The 18,393-nt window shown below is 50.2% G+C and overlaps 1 protein-coding gene across 1 annotated transcript; it reads left to right on the top strand.

Annotated features, from left to right (window-relative positions):
- Window positions 1-12,521: 12,521 nt before the first annotated feature.
- On the top strand, window positions 12,522-16,370 carry Drd1 (dopamine receptor D1). Its single transcript, XM_047556170.1, is given in 3 exon segments — window positions 12,522-12,804; window positions 12,918-13,581; window positions 13,584-16,370. Coding segments are annotated over 2 exon segments (1,344 nt in total). The 5' UTR covers window positions 12,522-12,804; window positions 12,918-13,397; the 3' UTR covers window positions 14,744-16,370.
- Window positions 16,371-18,393: the final 2,023 nt, after the last annotated feature.

The following is an 18,393-nucleotide window of genomic DNA, read 5'->3' as shown; positions in this document are numbered from 1 at the left end:
AGCGCTTGCCTTGCAAGCACAAGGCCCTGCGTTTGGGTTTGATCCCCAGAACTGCAAAAAAAAAAAAGAACCTCAGACTGGCCCAGATTACAAACAGAATTCCTGCAGGATTTCAGCCCCCACCCACTCCCTTGAACAGCAGCATCTTTGTGCAGTGCACAGACTACCCAACTGGGTGTCACAGTCCTCACTGCAGAGTTGCACAAGAAGACACAGGCTCAGGGAGGGGATAGGCTTGCTCTGAGTCAGTGACCCTCTTGTGGCCCAAAGCTGGCCCAGGTTTTGTCCCCTCAGGCACAGGGCATTTCCTCTTGTTTTTTTCTCCCTGTTCCCTACTTCTCCATCTGCATAGGAAAAGGTTTCCAGTATGACTTAACTCAGCCCTTCACCTTCTTGGCTGTGCACAGTGCGGAAACTCATTCAAGGAGGAACACCTGGATCTGCCTTTGGTGAGCAGGCAGGGGGAGAAAATCATACACACTCTCTGAATTACATCAGAGACAAAAAAGAGATATATAGAAAGGGGCTTGAAGAAAAGATGCGGCAGCAGGGGCGAGGTGGGGCAGTTTATCCACGTGATTCCTGAGGCACTTGGACTTCTCAGCATGAGTGTTTTGCCTGTTTAAAGATGCTGATAGTTAAATCTAGCTGGAAAGAAAAGTCTGTATCATTCTAACTGATCTGAAGGTAGCTAGATTCCCTTAGCCACAGCATTGCCTGCCGGGTGGGCATCTGAGGTTATTTTACATTTTTGTTTAGAGGTACGTTTGTGTGCGGCAAAGGCAAACGTGTGGTTTGACTCGTTTAGGGGAAATGCCACATTGAAGCGTGGCAGAGCTTGAAAGACGCATTTGGACCTTATTTCTGCTTCCCTGGTGGGGGGTGTGTGCTCCCTGTGGCTCAACTATGCCCCTTGCGATGCTCATAGCAGACAGCAGGAGCCCTTCTCCTCATGTGGACACAGGGGATTTGTTGAAGGAGGTTGGACAGCTTGAAAACTCCCAGAGTGTCTTAAGGATCAGACACAACACAGTTGGGAGCATCAGACCAACTTCTTTTGGAGCCAAAACAGCGCTGCAGTTACCACCTGCCCTGGGCACTGTGGTGCAGGGGGCTCGGCCACAGAGCTGGCCAGGGAGGCCTCCCTTCTGCTGCTCTGGGTCCTCGCCCAGTTCGCTGATGCATCAGCCAGGCTGGAGCCAGACCACACACCTGCACCCCACAGCAGAGGAATCTGGGGAACGCGCTCAGTAGCTCTTCAACCCCCTCAGCACAGGCCAGCTGGGAGGACTGGGATGGATGCCCGAGGAGCTGGCTTTCGGTGTCTGCCAGATTCCAGCCCGAGTTTGGCAGAGATCATGAAATTCGAGAGTTGGAGCAGAGTCTATGCTGTCCCTGTTCAAGGCGAATCTTTCAAGTGATCTTGAGCCCAATGCCTACTTTGGCTAAAACCCCCCTGTTCCAGGGCATGGTGAGTTGCCAGGATCTCCCCTCAGAAAGAATTTGCTATTTCACTGTAAGAAGCCGATCCAGTGGACAGCTGCAGAACTTTAGGACTTGCCTTCCCTTTGGAGCAGGGCCAGTCTTTTCTGGCCCCCAGCCGTGCCGAGCTCTGTGGAAACCCAGGCCCTGTCCACGTCCACCCAATGCAGGAGGCGGCTAATGGCAGGTCTTGGCTCTGCAGCTCCCGTTGGGTGGTACTGGTGGAAACCTGTGTGGGTCTGCATGGCCGTCCAGCCCCTGCTCCCTCTGGCTCCCTCCTTTCTGTGCCCCCAAACCTCTTGCTTTCCTAATTCTGTCTCAAACTCTGCTTCCTGCAGATCCGAGTGACACATGGGAGATGAACACATGGCAAAGATGAACTGGCAATAATCCAGAAACAGATGGAGTGCTTATTCACAACTTCAGTAATTTCCACTTTGATCCCTCTCCCTTTTCATCTAAGTCTGATCCATACAAAATTCCATCATCTCCAGGTTCAACAATGCATCTTGAGTTTATCTTCTTTCCAATCCAGAGCTACCACCCCACTCAGATCTTTGCTGCTCTGGCCCTGGATAGCTTGGCGAGGATCCAGTACCAAGTTCCCCAAGCAGGAGCGCAAGGAACAGATGTGCATGGTGTCACTGTTCTGAGTTGCAAGGTCAAGGCCAAGGTCAGGATGGTCCCAGGGTTGCTCCCCTGTGGGAGCTGAGGAGAATCTGCTGGGGTGGTTTGCTGACAGTCTCAGCTGGGCCTTCGCTCTACAGGTGTCACCCCAGGGTTGGCTTCATCTCCATGCAGAGCTCTGTGTGTGCCTATAAAAAAATTCCCACTTTTTTTTATGGGCACCCCTCCTGTGGGTCCTCCTCACTCCAGTGTGGCTTCCTTAGTTCACGTGTGTGAGAACCCAATCTCCACGCAAGGTTGCGTGCTGAGCAACAGGGGCTGCTGTAATAATAATAATAATACATCATTATCATGATTGATTTTTGCAGTGCTGAGGATGGCGCCCAGGCCCCACTCATTCCGCAAGCTCTGTCACTGCAGTCTGTCCCCAGCCTGGTTGTCTTTAGGGCAGGACACAGTTCAACCTACAACAGGCCTGGAGGAAGCCTCTGACTGTTCTCGCTGCTTCCTTTCCTTTGTTACAGAGTCCGGGATGATCTCGTAGATGCTTGAACCCGATTGTCAGCACCTCATCATTGCTACTGGGAATCCTCGGGTGAATTCCTATCATGCCGGGACAGGATCCCATCCTTGCTGGGTTCTTGCTGTCCTCTCTCAGGCCCCTCTGGTGACAGGTGTCCTGCGCCTGTGGGCTCAACTGCCCCGGGTCCTCACTGGAACACGCTGAGCTCCTCCCAGCTCAGGGTTCCTTGGCTGACGGCTCTGCCTCCTCCAGAAGCTCTCCTGACAACTGGATTCTTCTTTTTCCTCAGGTCTCAGCTGAAATGTTGCCTTTTCAAAGAGGTCCTCACTGACCACCCTGTGGGACGCCAGTCAGGACAGGTATCGCTGTGCTGTGACAATAGGATCCCCAAATCCCAGTGACTGACACGCGCCACACGTCATCCAGGACCCTGCAGCTCCCACAGGGTTCGTGAAGCTTTGCTCTGGGACATACACTGATGGACACCCTTTGCCTGGGACCTTACTGGACTTAGGACAGAGAGGAAAGAGATGGTGACCGTGAGCCGGTTCTCAAGGCTTCTGTCTGGCAATAACTCACCTAATTTCCAGCCACATGTCACTGGTCGAACAAGCCCGGCGGACACTCCTCAGTTCCACAGGGCACTGGGTGGGGCAGTTCTCAGGCAGCGTGGCAGGTCCTGTGGCCTGCGGTCAGCAAGCTGGGAGCCAAAGCCCCCTCAGATACTCCGAGGCTGACAGTCCTCCGGGAAGGAGGCCCTCCTGTGTTTTCTATTTCCTCTTGTTTGCTTTTTTCGTAATAATCATTGCAGTTGAAAATTGTAAATAAATCCACATTTACTTAGAAATGATGGGTCCAGGGATGTCACTTAGTGGCAGAGCACTTGCCTAGCATGGGTAAGCCCTGGGTCCCATCCCCAGCATCACGAAAAACAAAGAACAAAACAAAACAGAAAAGCCAAAGACAGCAGCAAAGCAAAAAACTGTGGGTGTGTGTGTGCGCATGCGCATGCATTAATAAGTGGACACACACACTTGAAGTAGCAGGGCAAGAGCCCAGGTATCTTTACCAGGTAGAACTGCTTGTGAATCCAGCCAGCCTCTTGCTAGTATGTGAATCAGCTCACTGGACTTCAGCTTGGTTCTGTTTAGAACAGGCTGATAGCGTTTCGCCAGACTGACCCATAGAGGGCGCCAGGAGAACACGGTTCCCGTCCCTTGCTGCTGCTCTCCTGCAGCGTATGTTTTCGCACATGTGAGCAATAACATCACATTCATTATGCTGCAGTAAATACAGAACAGTGTTTTTATACTGGCTTGGATTCAGAAACCCCATCCATTTGGGACTGACTGTGTTTTTCAGTCATCTAACCCGGCTAATTAATTTTGTAATTTATAAATCAATTACAGTAAATTAATTTAATTTAGTGAGCTCTTGCTGGGCTATCTCATCTCATACGTCCTAATTAATGAATCGCGCTTGGCTTTAAAAATGACATCTGTTGATAGAGTGACTTTTGTTTCCATATATGAATTTGTTTTTCATGCCTTTCAGTAATTAAGCATCTATTTTTCTTAGTGGTGACGAGTCCTAGGCTCCAGTTGGTCAGCGTGACTTGGGAGCTGTTGTTGGCTGTGTTTGGTCAGCATCTACTCTGTCTGGGACACCAGCCATTGCTGTTGGGATGTGGTTCCAGTGTGTCCCCAAAGGCCTAAAGGCCCAAAGGCCCGTCTGCGTGGCCCCCAGTGTGGTGATGTTGAGGTGGTAGAAGTTTCAACAGGGGGGTGCCTCCTGGGAGGTCATGGGGGCAGAGGGGGAGTCACCCTTGGAAGAGGTCAGCAGCTTCTCATGGGTCTCCAAGTGCTTCCAACAAGCACGAGCAAGACTGGGCCCCAGACCTCTCTCCCCCAGACCTCTCCCCCTTCCTGTCTTCTGTGTGACCTTCTCTCTCCTATGCTTCCATCTTGATACCCTCCAAAATGTCCTTGCCAGAGCAAACCAGACGCTGGTTACTTGCTCTTGAATCCCTAGAGCTGTGAGCTAAATAAACCTTTTAAGAATATAAAATATCCCAAATTTATAAAGAACTGTACACCAAAAATACAAAGAACCCAATCAATAAATGGGCTAAGGAACTGGGTAGACACTTTACAGAAGAAGATATACAAGCAATTAACAAGCACATGAAAAAGTTTTCAACATCTGTAGTAAATAAAGAAATAAAAATGAAAACTACCCTAAGAGTTCTTCTCACTCCAATCAGAATGGCTATTATCAAGAACAATAATAGGTGTTGGTGAGGATGTAGGGGAAAAGGTACACTCATACATTGCTGGTGGAGTTGCAAATTGGTGCAGCCACTCTGGAAAGCAGCATGAAGATTCCTTAGAAAACTTGGAATGGACCCACCATTTGACCCAGCTATCCCACTCCTTCATTTATACCCAAAGAACTTAAAATCAGGATATTACAATGACACAGTCACATTGATGCTTATTGTAGCTCAATTCACAATAGCTAGATTGTGGGACCAACCTAGATGCCCTACAATAGATAAACGGATAAAGAAACTGTGGTATATATACACAATGAAATATTATTATCCAGTCATAAAGAAGAAAAAAATTATGGCATTTGCCGGTAAATGGATGGAATTGGAGAATATCATGCTAAATGAAATAAGCCAATCCCCAAAAGCCAAAGGCCAAATGTTTTCTCTGATAAGTGGATGATGATACATAATGGGGGGGGTGGGGAGGTAAGGGAAGAATGGAGGAACGTTGGGTTGTGTAGCAAGAATTGAGGGGTGGGTGAGGGTGGGGGAAAGGAAAGATCATGAATGAGATAAACATCCCTATGTACATGTATGATTACGTAAACGGTGTGACTCTACATTGTGAACATCCAGAGAAAGTTGCACCCCGTTTATGTACAATGGATCAAAAATAAATAAATAAACAAAGTACCCAGTCTCAGTTCTTTAGTTACAGCAACAGAAAATAGACTAATATGGCCATCCTCCACCACACAGAAATCATGATCTTTAGAGTCAGCCAGGCCTCCTCTTCCTCCTTCTGATCATGTAGAATCCAGTTGTAAGTGACAGGGTTGACTGGCTGGACAGGGTGCTGTAGCACCAGGTTTGGGAATGGATAGGGGACAAAGCATGCGGTTTTTGGAAGCAAGTGCTGCATGCACGGTCTCACAGCAAAAGCAGCCTGCTCAGGGTCGAAATGGCAATGGCGGAAGGAATAACATCTCCTTCAAGCAAAGATCTTAATCCTCTCCGTTCTGCTTGAGATCCAAATCTCATGGAGAAGTGCCCGTGCACCTACCCAGGTCAGATGTCTGCCCCTCAGCTGGGGTGGGCAGGCGACCGTGTCAGACCCCGGAATGTATCCAACAGAGAGTGGGCTATTCCCCCAGGAACCTGGGATGTTTTCACCAGAAAAGGCCAGTGGATGCCAGGCTGGCATAACCCGACAGGTACCTGCTGGGCAAACAGCCTTTGCCAAGACAAAAGGTCCTGAGCGGGACCTCTCCTGACCTGTGCCGACCTTGCCGTTTCGGAGACAAGGGTCTCACTCACCTGGCAGCATCCTCGTGTGGCACATCACAGCCTTGGCATTTCTGGGGGTGGAACTGGAGGCCAGCACAGTGGAGAAGCCTGGCTGCGGCCCCTGGGCAGAGGGAATGAAGCCAGCACTCTGGCCCAGGTGGGTCTTGCTCCGCGGAGGCCAGTCACGGCCTTACAACATCAGGAGGCCTGGAGCTGGGCTAGGAAGGGAAGGGGATTCCACTGTGGGGAGGAGACGTTAGAACCAACCTGGAGGCAGGGGGCGGGAGGGCCAGCGCTCAGAACGCCCTTTGGGAACCGAAGGGGGTTCACGTTGTCTCCTGGGCCCAGCAGAGATGAGCAGCTTCGTCTCTGAGGGCGCTGATCTCTGGCCTCAGGAGTCTGCTTCAGCACTGTTTGTGTTTGCAGGTCTCTACCCTGAGCTTCATGTTTTCAATAAACAGCTTCAAGAAGACTCTCCAAGGTGACGCAAATAGATTACATTACAATATAAGCAATTTGTGTGAATTAGACTGTCTTTTATCTTGGCTTAGGTTACGATTTTGCTAGTAAGTGCATTAATTTTTTTTTTTTCAGCAAAATTTAAACTCTGGGCAATTCTATATTTTGTTGTGCAAAAGATATCTATCGTTCTTCACTAAAATATGAACTTGGAGGATGAGGATGCTGTTGAATTCACTGCTGTAATCTTAATGCCTAGAATAATAGCTGGAGGTAACAGGGAGGGAGGACACAGAGGGAGTCTGGCAGCCTCCCTGAGTCCAGGGAGACAGCCAGGGCCAGCTGAGGCTGTGGAACAGTACCGGACCCACCTAATAAATGTTCAAACAAGACCTACAAGGGTTAGACTGCGTTCTGGAGCAAGACTCATTGATCGTCATAAGGGTACACAAAAGAAGCCACATCCAACAAGATTAAATTAACCCTATGTGAATTCCAACAAAAACCAGTAGGCATGAAGAAAATTAGACAAATCTGAGGACAAAAATCATCTGAACCGACCAGAGGTTAGAAATAGCAAAGAAGGACATGAGCATTGTTACTATATGTCATTTATTCAGAAAGATCAGGAGAGACCGGCGGGTATAAAAAGGCACAAAATGAACTTTCAGAGAAGAAAACTACAAAATGGGAGATGAAAAATACACGGAGCGGGATCAGATGTTGCAGAAGAAAAACGCTGGTTAACTCAAAGAAGCAGCCATAGAAACTACCCAACACCTAGAGAGAAAAGAAGTCGGGAAAAGAGGAAAGGCGTTGTGAGTTGTAGGCTGACTCAAGCACTCGTACCTGAGAAACCCAGGAGAGAAAGGCAAGAAAAGAAAATATTGCAAGAAATAACAGCTCAAAGTTTCCAAAGCCGACAAACGGTAAGCCTGCTGAAAATCTCAACAAATCCCTAGCACAACAAAGGCCTGAACAAGATGACACCAAGGTACGTCTTGATAAATTGTCCCAAATCAGTGATGAGGCACAGAGTCTGGAAAGCGCCCGAGGAGACGCCACAGTATGTACCGAGAACATGGATGAAGACGTTTCTCCCTAGAAAGACAACGTGGGTCAACACCTGAGCACTGGACCGACAGCCATCAGGCTAGGGTTCCACACTTGGCAAACACGTCTTTAGAAAATGAAGCTACAGTGAAGAACTTTAGAGACACAAAAGCCGAAAAAGTCAGTCACCAGCAGTCCACACTCCAAGAAACGCTGACGGCAGTTCTTGAAGTGGATGGTGTCAGATGGAAACTGGGACCTACATCAAAGACGGAAGAAGGTCGGAAATAGTGCATGGGAAGTATATATTTATTTCTCATTACTTAGGTTTCTTTAAAAATGATTAACTGCTTAAGAGGACATGAAAGAGCGCCATTGTAACATTCTTAACTACACATGGAACGGTAGGCCATCACTTGAAGGGATATATCTACATAGTTAAATCTACATGATGCGAAATCTGGCAGTCAACGTTCTGTCGCTGTGACAAGATGCCTGAGAAAGTCAACTAGAAAGGAGGGAAGATTGTTTCAGTCACGGTTCCAGAAGCCTCCGTCTGTGACCGCTCGGCTTCATCATTTCTGGGCCTGTGGTGAGGCAGAACGGCCTGGTAGGGAGCCCGTGATCGAGCAGAGCTGCCCACCTCATGGTGGCCAGGAATGAGGGAAGGGAGACAGGTGGGTGCCAGGGACAAGGGACAGTCCCCAAGGCCCTGCCTCCAGTAACCTACTTCCTCCAACAATGCCGGGCATCCTACGGTTTCCACCTCCTCCCAGGAGTCCATTCAAATTGTTAATCCATCAGATGGATTTGTCCACTGATGAGGTTAGAGCCTCCCCGATCCAATCCCTTCCCCAAACCCCGCCTCTGGACACTGCTGCACTGGGGACCAAGTCTTTGAGCTTTCGGGGTACTCCAGATCTAGATCATAACAAAACTCTAAAGAACTACCAGTAAAACCAAGAAGTACAGAAAACAAGCTAGGAAAGAAGATAAAAACTACTTAGGGGCTGCGGTGTGACCCACCGGTAGAACACTTGCCCAGCGAACCAGGGCCTTGGGTGGGTCCCTACTGGGTTCATGTCTACAGAAGGGGGGGCAGGAAAAACGTGAGGACCGACAGGTATCACAGCGGAAGCCACTGGACGCAGGCGCACCTCTCCACTGCGCAGGCCCGGAGCGCTGCCTTTAACACCTAGGTGTCGACTTTTGAGTGGTAATAATAACTATAGGAGAGGAAAATCGAACACAGGACTGGGAATTTTGAGAACAACTTACATTCCTTGTCAGCAGCTGGGCGCTCTCTCTGTTCACCAACACCATAAGCAGTCATTTTGGGCACGAAGTCAGCTGTAAAAACCCTAAACCCACCTACGAAGATCAACGATCATCTGACACACTTGACAGCTCTGTTGTTTTATTTCTTCTCTTATGAGATTAAGCTCCCCCTTGGATAGTGTGCCTTCTGTATCCGTTGACTTTTACAAACCCCGAATAAAAAAATCTGTTGAAAAGCAGCCTTTTAACACTCCTCCAACCCCGTGGTGCATAAATCACCAGGCAGAGCTCAAAAGACATGCCAATCCCAGGAACAAAGGTCCTTTGTGTGGGTCCTTGCTCCCAGGGAGAGCGGATGCTAATACCTGCTTGCATTTAGAGCTTGATGTTGTGAGGAGACTTTTACTGAACAAAATGGAAGGTTTGTTTCACCTTGCTTCAAGGGAGAAAAATCGGAAAAACCTCTAACCCTCTAGCCAAACTGCGAGTTCCTCTAAAATTCACTCTGTGCAAAGCGAAACCCTGAGAGTTCAGCTACATTTCACTTTTTCCCCGCTCCCGCCACAATTATATTTGAAGGCCAGGGACCTGTGTCTGGCAGGAAGGGATCTCAGGTGTCTGTCTTTGAATTACAGAAATGTAGAGAAAGAGTCCAATGCTCTTCTCCTGGATCTCTCCCCCCTCTTGTCTCGTTCAGGAGTTTCTATTAGCCACCTGGCTCTCTGGGTCTTTCTTGTATGCTGAAGCTATAGAAGAGATTTGATATTCTGACATAAAAAATGACAGAAGTTTTCTTGCACCTCTCATCCACTACAAAAGTGATACTGTTGATCGGATCACCAGGGTCTGTAGGGTGAATGAGTGGAGAGGAAAAGGCAAAGGTTGGCAGGAGCTAGTTTGAAAGAATTTAAGAGAATTTTTCAAGCAATGAAACAGAGAACTCTTTTTGAGAAGCTGCCCAGCTTAAGAGAAATGCAGACATGAAGTGTTATGAATGGCATTTCCTTTCTGCGGGATTTTGGTTAATACTGATGCTCTGCAGCAGGTGTAGTTTGCCTATTGAACTGGTGTTGCCGAGTCTAATGCCACTGGTGACTCTCTGTCTCTGTATGACTCTAATTTGCAGAGTAGTCTTGCAGGGTCTCTGTCCCTGGGGGCACTTCTCAAGGACTGTCATTAGACAGAGCATGTACCCCTCAACGTGGAATCGTCCTGTCCTGTAGACCCTACTGCCCTGACCTGGGGAGGGAAAGTAGGCTGTTCTGTGGGGGTTTCTGCCCCTGGGGCCTGAGAAGCTTTCCCTCCCCACGTGGAACATGCAAGGGAGGCCTCCTTCCTGTCGGCACTCTTTTGTCTACAGAGGAGGGTCCCAGAGTTGTCTGTTTTCAAAGATTTTGCCCACACCCCCTCCCGCCACTTATTTCTGGACAATGGCAGTGGAGACGGGGAGCCTGGGGGGAGCTACACACTCAGGCTCACCTGTCTCGAACTAGAAACATCCTTTCATTTGTGTTTATTACTAAAAAGAAAAGGGAGATGAATGAAAAGCATAAAGCAGTCTGGAGAAGGAGTGCCTTAACCAAGCGACCTGGAAGGGTCACTTTACACTGGCTTAGGAACCAGGTTCTTGGGGCATGTATGTGGCTGAATTTGCATGCGAGTGTGTCTGTGGGGCCCTGCATGTGACACCAAGGCTGCTGGAGGCAGGACAGAGCTGTGTGCACAGGCAGAGGAGTCTGTCACTCATGCCATCCCTCATCTAAAACCAAGAGGGAGTCGGTACAGATTAATTAGGTAGACTTATTATTTAGGTTCAGGGTTTTTACAGAGAAAATTCTAGCACCCAGTGTGTGTGCAGTTCTCATGGAGGTAAGACTGTACATATTTATTCGTATTTTAATGATTCCTGGAAGCTCCTTGCCTAGGAGGGGCTGACTAGGTTCTAGTTTTGGTGCCCAGGTTTCTGCAACCAGCATTTCTTTTAAGACTTGTAACAACCCTGTTACATCATAGATAGGGACAAGAATCTGGGCATGGTGACTTCCCAGCCCCAGGCTTATTCCCTTCACATGGTTATGTGAGCACAGAGAGGCACCAGCACCATGATTCTCCATTTTTGCACAACTAGTGCAAAGTCTCATCTATGAGGCATTCCTGGTGGGGTGTGGGGGACCAAAGAGAGGCTGGGAGCTCTGCCAGGCCTTCCTGTCTGCATTGCGCTCTTCCCACTTTGTCAGGTAGTTATCTAGTTTGTGGGTTCTGGTTCTAGACTCAGGTAAGTTGAAAGCACACTCATGCAACATGCAGGCGGCGGGCTGGGTGCCTCCTTAGCTGTGGAAACCGTCGGGGCCTGGCACCTGCACCTTCCGGAGCACCATCTCCCACCCTGGCCCAGCGGAGCCCAGCTGTGCTAGGAGGAGGGCTCTTGGTAAGGAGCTGAGACACAGGCTGCTCAGCAAACGCCCCATCTCTGCTGTCTTTGGGAGTACGGCTTGTCTCTAGCTTACCGGACACAGGAGGAACACCTGTTCACTGAGCTGTGGACAAGAAAAGGAATTTTTCATCGGGTCGATTTTTAGGGGTATTTAAGCAGAGGAGTCGGAGTGAGGGAGATTGCGCCTCCCCTCCCCTTGCCCAGGTTTTAGGCAGTCAGGGCCCGGGAGGAACGGAAGGAGGCGCTGGTCCTTTGCAGATTCCTGGCGGAGGCGAGGGAGGTCGGGACCCGCGAGGCACTGCGGGCTCGGGAGGCCACAGGCGCCGGCAGAGGGCGCCCCGGGCCCACGCAGTGGAGCGCGTGGCGCTTGGGTTGCAAGCTCGCGGGCCACCGGGCACCCACTGCAGACCGGCGTTGACCGCAGTCCGGGACGCTCTGGCCACTGGGCTCTCGGGCGAAGCCAGCGCCCTTGGGCGCGCAGCGGCACTTCCTGGAGCGCCGCACTTCGGGAGAGAGGTGAGTACCGGCGCCCGCCTGACCAGTCTCCAGCTAGTTGGGGGGCCTGGGACGCGGCCAGGTGGGACGAGCGCCCCTGGGCTTGTGCGTGGCGAGCGTGGGGCATGCAGACAGTCTCTGGCTCCGGGCTTTGGGTCAAGTTTGGGGCTGACCCCTAGAGGCGTTGGCTGTCGGGCCGAGTTTTGTGTCCAGGCGACTTGGGGTTACTGGAGGTTTTAACGTTGGGATTTGTCTTGGGGGCCTTGCGTGCAGTCCAGGGCTCCAGGGACTGGCCAGGTAACCAGTAAGCGCAAGCGTTCACCTGGGCGTCTCCCACCCGCTTCGCCAGCAGCATCTTCCAGGGGAACCACGTGTGGCTGTCACCCGCAACTCTGCCTGTCAAGCGCAGCCCGCCCCTAGGGCAGGGGAGGGGACGCGGGGGCCGGGAGGGCTGTGCCCCGTGGGAACCCAGCCGGCCTGCGTGCCCGCCCGTGCCAGCTCCGCTCTGTGCTCCTGAGAGGCAGCGCTGTCGGGAGGCTCAGGGTCCTGCCCTGGGGGGCGAAGGCCGCCCGAGGGCGCCCAGGAGCTGGGCTGCAGGGAGAAGGGAGCGACACTGCCCCGCGGCAGCTGCGGGAGCCGGGAACCCTTTTCTGGCCCCTATCGCTTGGAATAGTCTCTAGCGGCTGAAGGCAGCGGGTAGGCGCGCTTCCCCGGGGCCTGGCCCGGAATCCCTTTTCGAAACCTGCCCGGGCAATCTTTGCGCATCCGGAGCCGAACTCCCGCTGCGCGCGGCTGGTGGGATCTGGAGCGCTGCCTGGGATTTGTGGAGTCCCGGCGCCTCGCGAAGTCCGCTTTCCGAGCTCCGGGGGCTGTGAGAGAGACGACCAAGGTAAGGTAGGTAGCCTTGACAGGCTCGCCCAGCTGATGATTGGATTGGGTTTGACCTGAGCAAAGATGCTATCTGCTCAGATTTTGGAGAACGACTGTGTTTTTCCTTTGCTTTTTAGGGCGTTTAGAGAGCTGCGCAGGAGAAAGAGGGGCTTGGAGGAGCGAGACATGTATTTTCGCCTGCGTCTCAAAAGGGGAGAATTCCCTGTGCCCACTGGAGAGGCAACAACCCTGAACTGTGACTGCAATTGAGGGCACAGCAGAGGCCTGGGAGCCTCTGGGTTGATGACTTAGACTATGTGCTAAAAAGCCGAAGCTTTCCTTGGGGAATTTAGGGACCAACTGGTGGTGACTGTGACCTGAGGTGAGGAGTCAGAAGACAGCCACAGAAAGCAGCAGGGACGTTGCATTGGGGCTGATGTGGATTGCCCGGCTGGGGAAGCTCCTGCTGCCAACTGTCCCTCTCTGATGGAATGCTGGTGAGGTCCCCCACCCAGGGGAGCCACCCGGTGAGTGGAACGCCTGGGTCTGACTGACCCCTCAACCCTGCCTAGGAACTGGGGGGGCGCCAGGGCCCTAATGCCCTTTCCTCCCGGAAGATGGCTCTGAACACGTCCAGTACGTCCAGTACGGATGGGGCTGGGCTGGCGGTGGAGAGGGACTTCTCCTTCCGCGTCCTCACGGCCTGCTTCTTGTCGCTGCTCATCCTGTCCACGCTCTTGGGAAACACTCTGGTCTGTGCTGCTGTCGTCAGGTTCCGACACCTGCGGTCCAAGGTGACCAACTTTTTGTCATCTCCCTAGCTGTCTCAGACCTCCTGGTGGCTGTCTTGGTGATGCCCTGGAAAGCTGTGGCTGAGATCGCTGGCTTCTGGCCCTTCGGGTCCTTCTGCAACATCTGGGTGGCCTTTGACATCATGTGCTCCACGGCCTCCATCCTCAACCTCTGCGTGATCAGTGTGGACAGGTACTGGGCCATCTCCAGCCCCTTCCAGTACGAGAGGAAAATGACCCCCAAGGCAGCCTTCATTCTGATCAGCGTGGCGTGGACGCTGTCTGTCCTCATCTCCTTCATCCCAGTGCAGCTCAGCTGGCACAAGGCCAAACCCACGGGCCCCTCCGATGGCAATGCCACCTTCCTGGAAGAGACCGAGGACAACTGTGACACCAGACTGAGCAGGACGTATGCCATTTCTTCCTCCCTGATAAGCTTTTACATCCCGGTGGCTATCATGATTGTCACCTACACCAGTATCTACAGGATCGCCCAGAAGCAGATACGGCGCATCTCGGCCTTGGAGAGAGCAGCGGTCCATGCCAAGAATTGCCAGGCCACCACAGGCAATGGGAACCCTGCCGAGTGTTCTCAGTCAGAAAGCTCCTTTAAGATGTCCTTCAAGAGAGAGACCAAAGTCCTGAAGACCCTGTCTGTCATCATGGGGGTGTTCGTATGCTGCTGGCTCCCCTTCTTCATCTCGAATTGCATGGTGCCCTTCTGTGGGTCTGGGGAGACCCAGCCCTTCTGCATCGATTCCATCACCTTCGATGTGTTCGTGTGGTTTGGGTGGGCGAACTCCTCCCTGAACCCTATCATTTATGCCTTTAATGCTGATTTTCAGAAGGCATTCTCCACTCTCTTAGGATGCTACAGACTTTGCCCTACAACGAGTAATGCCATAGAGACAGTTAGCATCAATAACAACGGGGCCGTGGTGCTTTCCAGCCACCACGAGCCACGAGGCTCCATCTCCAAGGAGTGCAATCTGGTTTATCTGATCCCACACGCAGTGGGCTCCTCGGAGGACCTGAAGAAGGAGGAGGCAGGTGGAGTAGCCAAACCGCTGGAGAGGCTGTCCCCAGCCCTGTCAGTCATATTGGACTATGACACTGACGTCTCTCTAGAGAAGATCCAGCCCACCACACACAATGGACAGCACCCAACCTGAACTCCTGGGTGAGCACAGCCACACACGCATCCTGAGAGCTGGAGATTACTTTGGGGCTTGCTGCTAAGGTCTGGTGAGACTGAGGCACCCGGGGAGAGCTCTGCCCCTTGGAACACAACCAAGTTTATTTTCAAATACATTCCAGTGTATTTTCTGTGTTGTTCATTGTCCATCAAACAGGGACACATGGGAGCCAACAGGGACATGTCTTTGGCTTCAGATTGGTTTTTGAAACTTAGGATTTAAAAATTAGGGCACAGAATCAGCAATGAACAACTTCATTAAAATCAAAGCTTTCTGGGAAGGAAATGAGAAGGGTCGAGTTTGCTGTATACAAACAGGTGCTAAAACTGTTCCAAGCAAAGTTTTCAGATTGTAAAGGTAGGTGCATGCCTTCATCAATCATTTTATTTTAAAATAACCGAGCCTTACGGTAGGAATGGCAATTTTTTTTCCAGGACTGAGAGATGCTTTGTTGATATTGGTTTTATTTATTTATTGTATTATATGGATATTTTGGATTTCTCATAATAAATCTATATTTATCATATTTAATAGGATACACTCGAGTTATCTGAGCTTGAATTGTCCATTGAACTAGCACTTTATAAGCCAATGAAGCAAACACAGACGGAGGTTGTACAGGCTCGCGAGCAACTTCTGGAACAGCACAGACTGATAGGAACTGATCTGTGACGGTCTCTTAGGACTCAGGGACTTGAGTGCATCCGAGGTGGGAATGACAAATGCTCTGAAGGCTATTTTTTAATCTAAAAAGATTATGAAAAATTAAGAAAAGCATTGCTACTCTTGTGTTTAAAATGTGTTCAGAAGGCTGGTCCCAGGAGCCTCTGCAGTTCTGTAAATATGTGATCTCAGAGCCAGCTTGAGAGGGGCCAGCTCAGCCTTCCGTTTGCATCTTTGGTAGCCAGGGAGGTGCAGGCGGCTTTGTATTTATGCAAAATAACTGGCTTCTGGGCTCCTCTCGCTGCTGCCAGTGTCAGAGAGCTTCTCTGAGCCAAGTGGGTGTCCCGGATGGAAACGTGCAGGGAGACAGTGTGCTCAGTTCTGTGTGTCACAACCACACCACCAGTGGCCCAAGTTTCTGCCCTGTGTCTACATCTTCCCAGCTCAAACTCAACTGCTCAGCGGGGCTCTTCCCTGTGTACGCTTTTATCTGAGTGGAGGACCGATTTCCTTTAAAAACAAGGTCTTTAAATGTTCATGGTCTCCTAACTAATGAGCAGTGCCTCATTCTCCTACAGGAAGACCCTTTTGTTGGTGGAAGGGCTAGAAGCCCTGGCCAAGTGCCCCTAAGCCACCGGCCCTGCTCACAAACAGTTGTTCCTTCCTCTGAGCTTTGGGATCTGTCACACCTGGACTGTAGAAAGCACCCAGCCTCCTGACGCTCCCTTCCTGGCTGGTGTGGGGCCTCCCAACGGAGGATTTGGAAATGTTTACAGGGTATTCTCTTGATAAGCAGTTGACTAATATGGAGATGAAATTGGTACAAAGGACAAACATCTGCTGAAAACCCTCCCGCGTTGTCGGGTCTGTAACTTCTGTACTGTGAGTGTTTTCTTCATTTTGCTGCCTGTATGCTTTCTTACATATAATAAAATTATTTTGTGAACTCAAATCTACCCTGAATGGGCTGTGTTCCATCTGTTAAATGCATTTTAAAACTAAACTTTTTCAGGTATACAAGTAAGAAAATAAGGACATTTTCAAGTCCATGTTACTTCTTTTTAAATTGGAAATTTCTGTTGTGTATGTCATGTGCTGCCTTTGGATATTTAAGCAGGAAATGTTTTCTGATTTGGTCTCTCTCTCCGCGCACTCCCCCCCCCCCCCCTTTTTCTCTTTTTACTTCTGTTGTAAATTATTTTTGAAAAGAAATCTTTCTTCATTTGTGGAATTACTCTACTTTTCAGATTTGAAAATTTTCTGAAATTTTGGCTTTTGGCTTTTTCTTTCCAGGAGTCTATTTTATATAAAGCAAAAATTTCAGCCTGGCAGAGCAAAAAAAAAAAAAGAAAGGCTGCAGCTTGTTATGTGTGGTGGACCCGCTGGGAGCAACCACTGTATGTGCATGTTCATTTTAAAAGTCAATTATAACAGAACTTTTTTCTGGGCTTATCAGAAGGTCTCACAGGGTTGTGCAGCCCTGTCTTGCTAATGCTCCTGAGTTAGCTGACATACTTAGCTTGTTTTTCTTTCTTTCTTTCTTTCTTTCTTTTTTTTTTCCATCCCAAGGAAGGAGAGGGCTCAGCAGCAGGTGATGTAGAAACTCAGGGTTCCGTGTACAACTTGGGATGCCCCAGGGCAGATGGTGTCTTTAAATCCCATATTAGCTTTCCCCAGGTTCGGCATCTGACAATCACATCCCCAGGGAGAACCCAGGGAACTTGCTTTCTGTTTCCTAACTTTCTGAATATCTGCTCTTTAAAGTGTAATTTTATTCTTAAATCTGAAACTCAGCCACGCAGGCCGCAGGGCTCAGGCGGTGTTGTGGTCCAGCCAATGAAACGTGGAGCGAAAGCCTTCACCGTTTATCTCACTAGCCAAAGAGCGAAAAGTGAGTGCTTTGTTAGAAACGATTTAAGTAATGGTAGAATCCAACACACCTTGAGTGAGACTGTACTTTGGGTTCTTGGCACGTTGGATTGATTAAAGGCAGCATCTTGTGAAGTGTTAATTCTACTGAAAGGATCTTCCGGATGATTTGATTTATAACTCAGAAGAAAAATTATGGTTCGACTTTCATTTTCCTTTTAGCTCTAGTGATGAGCCAGAATGATGCTGAGCGTATGTGAGACAATTTACCAAGATAGAGACGATTTTTGAGAGCTGCTCTTTCCCCGCCGAAGAAGCTGTCCTTCCTTGAGACATGCAAGGCTCTTGCTAGTGACCAACACAGTAGGGAGACTGAGCTTCCACTGGTAGATTTGAGGTTTACTCAGGAAACTCACCCCGGTTTCCCCTGGGATCTACACAGGTCATGTGCTCTGAGTCTCAGTTGAGCTGATCTGTTAAATGGGAAGAGCAAAACTTCTACATTAGCTTCTGTGGAGGAGGAGACACCCCTGAAGCAAGTCAGTCTGTCACCTGACTTTGGTGATTTTCTGAATCCTCCACACCCTCTGGGGTCCCCATCATGATCTCTCCCCAGGCAGGGGCTGGCAGCATCTTAGCCTATCTCTCCTTCTGCATCCCATGCCCTGGACGGGGAGCCGGCCTGTCGCGGGCCTGGAATGCAGGAGGGAGAGGTTTCGTTTCAGACAGACAAGAGCTCTCTGCAGGACCACTTGTAGTCCATGTGAGCTAGGCCACGTGTTCACCTCCCTGAGACTGGCCAGTGCTGAAACCGAAGTAAGCATGCAGGTCCCTGAGTGAACGGCATCTCTGGCAGAACCCCGCACCACGTGCTGGGGCCTGCTGGTTCTTTGCAGGATCCCTGTTCTGAGAAGGATTCACCACTTAGTATTTACTGCACCAGTAACTGTGGATCTGCTGTGCATCTATCTTTCCACAGTTTTGCCTGATGTAGCAGAAGTGACTTTTAGGGGACATTGGTTTGGGATTCTCCCAGACACCATCATCTTTGCCATGGTGATTTGGTATCCCAGAAGCAAGTGGCTTTTTACCAT

The sequence above is a fragment of the Sciurus carolinensis genome, chromosome 6 (genome assembly GCF_902686445.1).
Source record: "Sciurus carolinensis chromosome 6, mSciCar1.2, whole genome shotgun sequence".
NCBI classification, from domain to species: Eukaryota; Metazoa; Chordata; class Mammalia; order Rodentia; family Sciuridae; genus Sciurus; species Sciurus carolinensis.
Note: the sequence above shows the minus strand (reverse complement) of the source record. Positions and strands in the feature narration are given on the sequence as shown.